Here is a 10,695-nt window from a genome sequence, read left to right on the forward strand (position 1 = left end):
TTCGCGGGCGGAGACTGTGGGTGGCGGAGGTGGGAAGCTTCGGAGCCACAGAGGAGAGCACAGCAACAGGGGTGCGAAGGGCAAAGAGGAGAGATTCCTGCACAGGATCGGTGCCAACCAGCACTCACCAGCCCAAGAGGGGGCTGGGAGCTGAGGCTCGGGCTTCGGAGGCCAGATCCCAGGGAGAGGACTGGGGTTGGCTGTGTGAACACAGCCTGAAGGGGACTAGTGCACCACAGCTAGCCAGGAGGGAGTCCGGGAAAAAGTCTGGAACTGCCGAAGAGGCAAGAGACTTTTCCTTGCCTCTTTGTTTCGGGGTGCGCAAGGAGAGCGGATTAAGAGTGCCGCTTAAAGGAGCTCCAGAGACGGGCGCAAGCCGCGGCTACCAGCGCGGACCCCAGAGATGGGCATGAGACACTAAGGCTGCTGCTGCAGCCACCAAGAAGCCTGTGTGCAAGCACAGGTCACTATCCACACCTCCCCTCCCGGGAGCCTGTGCAGCCCGCCACTGTCAGGGTCCCGTGATCCAGGGACAACTTCCCCGGGAGAACACACGGCATGCCTCAGGCTGCTGCAATATTACACTGGCCTCTGCCGCCACAGGCTCACCTCGCATTTTGTACCCCTCCCTCCCCCTGGCCTGAGTGAGCCAGAGCCCCCGAATCAGCTGCTCCTTTAACCCCGTCCTGTCTGAGCGAAGAACAGACGTCCTCAAGCGACCTACATGCAGAGGCAGGGCCAAATCCAAAGCTGAATCCCAGGAGCTGTGCAAACAAAGAAGAGAAAGGGAAATCTGTCCCAGCAGCCTCAGAAGCAGTGGATTAAATCTCCACAGTCAACGTGATGTACCCTGCATCTGTGGAATACCTGAATACACAACAAATCATCCCAAATTGAGGAGGTGGACTTTGGGAGCAATGATATATATATATTTTCCCCCTTTTTCTCTTTTTGTGAGTGTGTATGCATATGCTTCTGTGTGTGATTTTGTCTGTATAGTTTTGCTTTTACCATTTGTCCTAGGGTTCTGTCTGTCCGTTTTTCTTTTTGTTTTTGGGGGTTTTTTTAGTATAGTTTTCAGCGCCTGTTATCACTGGTGGATTAGTTTTTTGGTCTGATTGTTCTCTTCTTTTTTTTTTTTAATTGCTTAAAAAAACTTTTTTTAATAATTATTTTTTGGTTTTTATTTTTAAAACTTTTTATTTTATTTTATCTTTTTTTTCTTTCTTTCTTTTTTTCTCCCGTTTATTCTGAGCCATGTGGAGGACAGGCTCTTGGTGCTCCAGCCAGGCGTCAGGGCTGTGCCTCTGATGTGGGAGAGCCAAGTTCAGGACATTGGTCCAACAGAGACCTCCCAGCTCCACATAATATCAAACGGTGAAAATCGCCCAGAGATCTCCATCTCAACTCCAAGACCCAGCTCCACTCGCCGACCAGCAAGTTACAGTGCTGGACACCCTATGCCAAACAACTAGCAAGACAGGAACACAACCCCACCCATTAGCAGAGAGGCTGCCTAAGATCATAATAAGGTCACAGACACCACAAAACACACCACCAGACGTGGACCTGCCCACCAGAAACACAAGATCCAGCCTCATCCACCAGAACACAGGCACTAGTCCCCTCCACCAGGAAGCCTACACAACCCACTGAACCAACCTTAGCCACTGGGGGCAGACACCAAAAACAACGGGAACTACGAACCTGCAGCCTGCGAAAAGGAGACCCCAAACACAGTAAGTTAAGCAAAATGAGAAGACAAAGAAACACATAGCAGATGAAGGAGCAAGGTAAAAACCCACCAGACCTAACAAATGAAGAGGAAATAGGTAGTCTACCTGAAAAAGAATTCAGAATAATGATAGTAAAGATGATCTAAAATCTTGGAAATAGAATGGAGAAAATACAAGAAACGTTTAACAAGGACCTAGAAGAACTAAAGAGCAAACAAACAATGATGAACAACACAATAAATGAAATTAAAAATTCTCTAGAAGGGATCAATAGCAGAAAAACTGAGGCAGAAGAACAGATAAGTGACCTGGAAGATAAAATAGGAAATAACTACTGCAGGGCAGAGTAAAGAAAAAAGAATGAAAAGAATGGAGGACATCCTCAGAGACCTCTGGGACAATATTAAACGCACCAACATTCAAATTATGGAAGAAGAAGAGAAAAAGAAAGGGACTGAGAAAATATTTGAAGAAATTATAGTTGAAAACTTCCCTAATATGGGAAAGGAAATAGTTAATCAAGTCCATGAAGCACAGAGAGTCCCATACAGGATAAATCCAAGGAGAAACATGCCAAGACACATATTAATCAAACTATCAAAAATTAAATACAAAAAAAACACATTAAAATCAGCAAGGGAAAAACAACAAATAACATACAAGGGAACCCCCATAAGGTTAACAGCTGATCTTTCAGCAGAAACTCTGCAAGCCAGAGGGAGTGGCAGGACATATTTAAAGTGATGAAAGGGAAAAACCTACAACCAAGATTACTCTACCCAGCAAGGATCTCATTCAGATTTGATGGAGAAATTAAAACCGTTACAGACAAGCAAAAACTGAGAGAATTCAGCACCACCAAACCAGTTTTACAACAAATGCTAAAGGAACTTCTCTAGGCAGGAAACACAAGAGAAGGAAAAGACCTACAATAACAAACCCAAAACAATTAAGAAAACGGTAATAGGAACATACATATCAATAATTACTGTAAATGTAAACAGATTAAATGCTCCAACCAAAAGACATAGAATGGCTGAATGGATACAAAAACAAGACCTGTATATATGCTGTCTACAAGAGACCCACTTCAGACCTAGGGACACATACAGACTGAAAGTGAGGGGATGGAAAAAGATATTCCATGCAAATGGAAATCAAAAGAAAGCCTGAGTAGCAATTCTCATATCAGACAAAATAGACTTTAAAACAAAGACGGTTACAGGACACAAAGAAGGACACTACATAATGATCAAGGGATCAACCCAAGAAGAAGATATAACAATTGTAAATATTTATGCACCCAACATAGGAGCACCTCAATACATAAGGCAATTACTAACAGCCATAAAAGGGGAAATCGACAGTAACACAATCATAGTAGGGGACTTTAACACCCCACTTTCACCAATGGACAGATCATCCAAAATGAAAATAAATAAGGAAACACAAGCTTTAAATGATACATTAAACAAGATGGACTTAATTGATATTTATAGGACATTCCATACAAAAACAACAGAATACACTTTCTTCTCAAGTGTTCATGGAACATTCTCCAGGATAGATCATTTAATGGGTCACATATCAAGCCTTGGTAAATTTAAGAAAATTGAAATCGTATCAAGTATCTTTTCTTACCACAATGCTATGAGACTAGATATCAATTACAGGAAAAAATCTGTAAAAAATACAAACACATGGAAGATAAACAGTACACTACTTAATAACCAAGAGATCACTGAAGAAATCAAAGAGGAAATCAAAAAATACCTAGAAAAAAATGACAATGAAAACACAATGACCCAAAAACCTATGGGATGCAGCAAAAGCAGTTCTAAGAGGGAATTTTATAGCAATACAATCCTACCTTAAGAAACAAGAAACATCTCAAATAAACAACCTAACCTTACACCTAAAGCAATTAGAGAAAGAAGAACAAGAAAACCCCAAAGTTAGCAAAAGGAAAGAAATCATAAAGATCAGATCAGAAATAAATGAAAAAGAAATGAAGGAAATGATAGCAAAGATCAATAAAACTAAAAGCTGGTTTTTCAGAGGATAAACAAAATTGATAAACCATTAGCCAGACTCATCAAGAAAAAACGGGAGAAGACTCAAATCAATAGAATTAGAAATGAAAAAGAAGAAGCAACAACTGACACTGCAGAAATACAAAGAGTCATGAGAGATTACTACAAGCAACTATATGCCAATAAAATGGACAACCTGGAAGAAATGGACAAATTCTTAGAAACGCACAACCTTCCAAGACTGAACCAGGAAGAAATAGAAAATATGAACAGACCAATCACAAGCACTGAAATTGAAACTGTAATTAAAATTCTTCCAACAAACAGAAGCCCAGGACCAGACGGCTTCACAGGCAAATTCTATCAAACATTTAGGGAAGAGCTAACACTTATCCTTCTCAAACTCTTCCAAAATATTGCAGAGGGAGGAACACTCCCCAACTCATTCTACGAGGCCACCATCACCCTGATACCAAAACCAGGCAAAGATGTCACAAAGAAAGAAAACTACAGACCAATATCACTGATGAACATAGGTGCAAAAATCCTCAACAAAATACTAGCAAACAGAATCCAACAGCACATTAAAAGGATCATACACCATGATCAAGTGGGGTTTATCCCAGGAATGCAAGGATTCTTCAATATATGCAAATCAATCAATGTGATACACCATATTAATAAATTGAAGGAGAAAAACCATATGATCATCTCAATAAATGCAAAGAAAGCTTTAAATAAAATTCAACACCCATTAATGATAAAAACCCTCCAGAAAGTAGGCATAGAGGGAACTTACCTCAACATAATAAAAGCCATATATGACAAACCAACAGCCAACATCGTCCTCAATGGTGAAAAACTGAAACCATTTCCACTAAGATCAGGAACAAGACAAGGTTGCCCACTCTCACCACTATTATTCAACATAGTTTTGGAAGTTTTAGCCACAGCAATTAGAGAAGAAAAAAAAATAAAAGGAATCCAAATTGGAAAAGAAGAAGTAAAGCTGTCACTGTTTGCAGATGACATGACACTATACATAGAGAATCCTAAAGATGCTACCAGAAAACTACTAGAGCTAATCAATGAATTTGGTAAAGTAGCAGGATACAAAGTTAATGTACAGAAATCTCTTGCATTCCTATACATTAATGATGAAAAATCTGAAAGTGAAATTAAGAGAACACTCCCATTTACCATTGCAACAAAAAGAATAAAATACCTAGGAATAAACCTACCTAAGGAGACAAAAGACCTGTATGCAGAAAATTATAAGACACTGATGAAAGAAATTAAAGATGATACAAATAGATAGAGAGATATACCATGTTCTTGGATTGGAAGAATCAACATTGTGAAAATGACTCTACTACCCAAAGCAATCTACAGATTCAATGCAATCCTTATCAAAGTACCACTGGCATTTTTCACAGAACTAGAACAAAAAATTTCACAATTTGTATGGAAACCCAAAAGACCCCGAATAGCCAAAGCAATCTTGAGAAAGAAAAACGAAGCTGGAGGAATCAGGCTCCTGGACTTCAGACTATACTACAAAGCTACAGTAATCAAGACAGTATGGTACTGGCACAAAAACAGAAATATAGATCAATGGAACAGGATAGAAAGCCCAGAGATAAACCCATGTACATATGGTCACTTTATTTTTGATAAAGGAGGCAAGAATATAATGGAGAAAAGACAGCCTCTTCAATAAGTGGTGCTGGGAAAACTGGACAGCTACATGTAAAAGAATGAAATTAGAACACTCCCTAACACCATACATAAAAATAAACTCAAAATGGATTAAAGACCTAAATGTAAGGCCAGACACTATCAAACTCTCAGAGGAAAACATAGGCAGAACACTCAATGACATAAATCACAGCAAGACCCTTTTTGACCCAGCTCCTAGAGAAATGGAAATAAAACAAAAACAAACAAATGGGACCTAATGAAACTTAAAAGCTTTTGCACAGCAAAGGAAACCATAAGCAAGATGAAAAGAAAACTCTCAGAATGGGAGAAAATATTTGCAAATGAAGCAACTGACAAAGGATTAATCTCCAAAATTTAGAAGCAGGTCATGCAGCTTAATATCAAAAAAACAAACAACCCAATCCAAAAATGGGCAGAAGACCTAAATAGACATTTCTCCAAAGAAGATATACAGATTGCCAACAAACACATGAAAGAATGCTCAACATCATTAATCATTAAAGGAATGCAAATCAAAACTACAATGAGATATCATCTCACACCGGTCAGAATGGCCATCATCAAAAAATCTACAAACAATAAATGCTGGAGAGGGTGTGGAGAAAAGGGAACCCTCTTGCACTGTTGGTGGGAATGTAAATTGATACAGCCACTATGGAGAACAGTATGGAGGTTCCTTAAAAAACTAAAAATAGAACTACCATACGACCCAGCAATCCCACTACTGGGCATATACCCTGAGAAAACCATAATTCAAAAAGAGTCATGTACCACAATGTTCACTGCAGCACTATTTACAATAGCCAGGACATGGAAGCAACCTAAGTGTCCATCGACAGATGAATGGATAAAGAAGATGTGGCACATATATACAATGGAATATTATTCAGCCATAAAAAGAAATGAAATTGAGGCGAGGACGTGGGGTTTCTGAGAGTGCGCAGTGGATGCGTCGGCGGCGACCCTTCGGTCTTTTTCGGGAGGGGGTGATGCTGAGATGGGGGCAGCGGCAGCCGAAGCGGATCATACTCTCTTTGTGGGCAACCTTGAAACGAAAGTGACAGAGGAGCTCCTTTTCGAGCTTTTCCACCAGGTTAGTTTCCACGCAGTGGGATAATGATGGATGTTGGTCGCCTTGTTAAAGTCATAAAGTGCTGTGAAATGTAAATTCAGTCGGTGATTGGGTTTCTGGTTCCTTATGGGCTCCCTCCCTCCAAGCTGGGCCAGTAATAAAAGTGAAAATTCCAAAAGATAAGGATGGTAAGCCAAAGCAGTTTGCGTTTGTGAATTTCAAACATGAAGTATCTGTTCCTTATGCCATGAATCTGCTTAACGGAATCAAACTTTTTGGAGGGCCCATCAAAATTCAGTTTAGATCAGGAAGTAGCCATGCCTCACAGGAGGTCAGTTTGTCATATCCCCAGCCTCATATTGGAAGTTCAAGCCCTACTTCCACATCTCCTAGCAGGTACGAAAGGACAGTGGATAACATGACTCCATCAACACCGATAATTCAAAGATCTTTTTCTTCTTCAGAAAATCTTCAGAGACAAGCAGTGATGAACAGTGTTTTGAGACAGATGTCATATGGAGGGAAATTTGGTTCTCCACATCTGGATCAATCAGGATTTTCCCCATCAGTTCAGTCACATAATCACACTTTTAACCAGTCTTCAACCTCCCAGTGGCGCCAAGATACACCATTATCACAGCGAAAAGTCAGACAGAATTCTCATCCCTATGTAGTGGATAGACATTATAGCCGTGAACAGCGTTACACTGATCATGGGTCCGACCATCATTTCAGAGAAAGCAGAGATGATTTCTTCTATGAAGAGAGAAATCACGATGGCTGGAGCCATGACTATGATAACAGAAGAGACAGTGGTAGAGATGGAAAATGGCGCTCATCTCGACACTAACAAGTGTTAAAAGGATGTTTTCATAGGGTCATTCTAGGCCCTTTTTGTTAAGTTGTTTCTGGGAATGTTTTCTTAAACTCTATAGAGCAACTTTACAAGTTGCCACATTTCTTTATAAAATTTTTAAAAACTAATTGCAGTCCAATACAGAAATGAGAATTGTGGTTCTAGTTTTATTACATTAATAACCTTTCACCTCAGGGTTTTAAGAAGAGGAAAGGGTTTTATGCTAAAGAAAGTGCCACAATTCCTAATCATTTTAGACAATTGAGGAAGGGATGTATTATATGGATTAGTTGTATTATGAAGCAAATATTTTAATTATCTGTTACCTTTTTGTATTGCAAGAAATTTCTTGTTAGGGAATCAGATTTTTGGTGTATATAATGGAAAACAGTCAAGTTGATAGTCTGAAATGACTCAGTATTTTGTTACTAAATGAGAAAATGTAAATTCAGTGATTCATTTTACTAACATTTGAGAAAACCTTTTGGTCAAGTTTGGGGATAAATCATATTATTTAACTTAGAGAACTTAAGTGTAAGTTCTGTGACATGATCTTGAGTTTTACTGTAAGTGAGCGTACAAGTATACATCTACACATGCTGGTTCATTATAAAATTTTAGAATTTGCTCATTAAATCATGTTCGATGTATGACTGAAGTCACTCAGGAAGTTAAATATCTCTAAATGTATTTTTTTTACAGTAAAAATACAGTGCTAATGTAAATCTTTTTCTGGAAGAACAAAAATGTAAATGCATAGTCAGATAAAATAGTAAAATGTTTTACTGAAAGTATTCTTTTTTGGGAAAAAAAGGTTCATGAAACCTTTAAGTGCTGCCTCTATCACTCAAATTTCTAAAATTATAACATGTTCAAAGTGCAAGGGCACATTTTATTATGGAGATTGTACAGGGTTTTTTTTGTTTTTGTTTGAACATTTGAAAGAATTTAGTCTAAAACACTTTGATTTAAAATTTTTAAAATCTTGTTTAACAAAACTTTTATGTATCAATATGCCATTTCCCTTTCATTGTAGAACTTGTTTATAAAAATTCATTCCTTGAAAAATTTGGATCCTTTTTAATATTAACCACAACATTTGTACTATGTTGCTTTTTAATATATTGAAAACAAAAAAAAAAGAAATGAAATTGAGTTATTTGTAGTGAGGTGGATGGACCCAGAGTCTTTCATACAGAGTGAAGTAAGTCAGAAAGAGAAAAAAAAATACTGCGTGCTAACACATATATATGGAATCTAAAAAAAAAAAAATAGTCATGAAGAACCTAGGGGCAAGATGGGAATAAAGAAGCAGACCTACTAGATAATGGACTTGAGGACATGGGGAGGGGGAAGGGTAAGCTGGGACAAAGTGAGAGAGTGGTAGTGTATATATGGAGATATATACACTACCAAATGTAAAATAGATAGCTAGTGGGACGCAGTCGCATAGCACAGGGAGATCAGCTCGGTGTTTTGTGACCAGCTAGAAGGGTGGGATAGGGAAGATGGGAGGGAGGGAGACACAAGAGGGAAGAGATATGGGGATATATGTATATGAATAACTGATTCACTTTGTTATAAAGCAGAAACTAACACCATTGTAAAGCAATTATACTCCAATAAAAATGTTAAATAAAAATAAAGTGCATTTGAAATTAAGAGATCAGCAACTTTAAAAAATCATGTTTATATATAGACTGCTATACAAAAAGCTCATGGTAACCACAAACCTAAAATCTGTAATAGATATACACAAAAAAGAAAAAGGAATCCAAACATAACACTAATGACAGTCATCAAATCACACAAGAGGAGAACAAAATAAGACGGGGGGAAAAGACCTATGAAAACAAATCCAAAGCACTTAACAAAATGGCAATAAGAACACACATATCAATAATTACCTTAAATTTAAAGGGACTGAATGCTCCAACCAAAAGTCATAGGTTGGCTGAATGGATACAAAAACAAGACCCAAATATATCCTGCCTACAAGTGATGCACTTCAGATCTAGAGACACATGCAGACTGAAAGTGAGGGGAGGATGGAATTCCCTGGCAGTCCAGTGGGTAGGACTTGGTCCTTTCATTGCTAGGGCACGGGTTCAATAAATGGTCAGGGAAGTAAGATCCCACAAGCCACAGGGTGTGGCCAATAAATAAATAAATAAATAAAAATTTAAAGACACTACAAGCTAGTCATGAAAAAAAAAGGGGGGGGGCTTCCCTGGTGGCGCAGTGGTTGAGAATCTGCCTGCCAATGCAGGGGACACGGGTTCGAGCCCTGGTCTGGGAGGATCCCACATGCCGCGGAACAGCTGGGCCCGTGAGCCACAATTACTGAGCCTGCGCGTCTGGAGCCTGTGCTCCGCAACAGGAGAGGCCGTGATGGTGAGAGGCCCGTGCACCGCGATGAAGAGTGGCCCCCGCTTGCCACAACTGGAGAAAGCCCTTGCACAGAAACGGAGACCCAACACAGCCATAAATAAATAAATTAATTAATTAATTAAAAAAACAAAAAAAACAAAAAAACTAGCTGTTTATCCTCAAGCAACCACTCTCTTAAAAAAAAAAAAAAAAAAACAGGGGGAATTCCCTGGCAGTCCAGTGGTTAGGACTCAGCGCTTTCAGTGCTGGGGCCCAGGTTCAATCTCTGGTCACGGAACTAAGATCCTGCAAGCAGCATGGCACAGCCCAAAAACAAAATAAGTGATGGGATGGAAAAAGGTATTCCACGCAAATGAAAATCAAAAGAAAGCTGGAATAGCAATACTTATATCAGACAAAATAGATTTTAAAATAAAGACTGTTCCCCACTGCCCCACTGCCCACTGTTCTCTTATAAAAAGACTGTTATAAGAGACAATGAAGGACACTACATAATGATCAAGGGATTAAACCAAGAAGAAGATATAACAATTGTAAATATATATGCCCCCAACATAGGAGTACCTCAATATATAAGGCAATATTAACAGATGTAAAAGGAGAAATCAACAATAACACAATAAACAGTATGGACTTTAACACCCCACTTTTATCAATGGACAGATCATCCAGACAGAAAATCAAATAGGAAACACAGGTCTTAAATAACACATTGGACTAAATGGACAATTGATATTTAAAGAGCATTCCATCTGAAAGCAGCAGAATACACATTCTTTTCAAGTGCACATGGAACATTCTCCAGGATAGATCACATGCTAGGCCACAAAACAGGCCTCAGTAAATTTAAGAAAATTGAAATCATATCAAGCATCTTGTCCAACA

The 10,695-nt window shown here is 38.9% G+C and overlaps 1 protein-coding gene across 1 annotated transcript; it reads left to right on the plus strand.

The window, feature by feature from the left end:
- Window positions 1–6,488: 6,488 nt before the first annotated feature.
- On the plus strand, window positions 6,489–7,471 carry LOC133098832 (RNA-binding protein 7-like). The gene is made up of 2 exons (XM_061202043.1): window positions 6,489–6,588; window positions 6,710–7,471. Exons 1-2 carry the CDS (start codon window positions 6,489–6,491, stop codon window positions 7,411–7,413), a joined length of 804 nt encoding a protein of 267 aa, XP_061058026.1. The 3' UTR covers window positions 7,414–7,471.
- The last annotated feature ends 3,224 nt before the right edge of the window (window positions 7,472–10,695 follow it).

The sequence above is a fragment of the Eubalaena glacialis genome, chromosome 1 (assembly GCF_028564815.1).
Source record: "Eubalaena glacialis isolate mEubGla1 chromosome 1, mEubGla1.1.hap2.+ XY, whole genome shotgun sequence".
NCBI lineage: Eukaryota > Metazoa > Chordata > Mammalia > Artiodactyla > Balaenidae > Eubalaena > Eubalaena glacialis.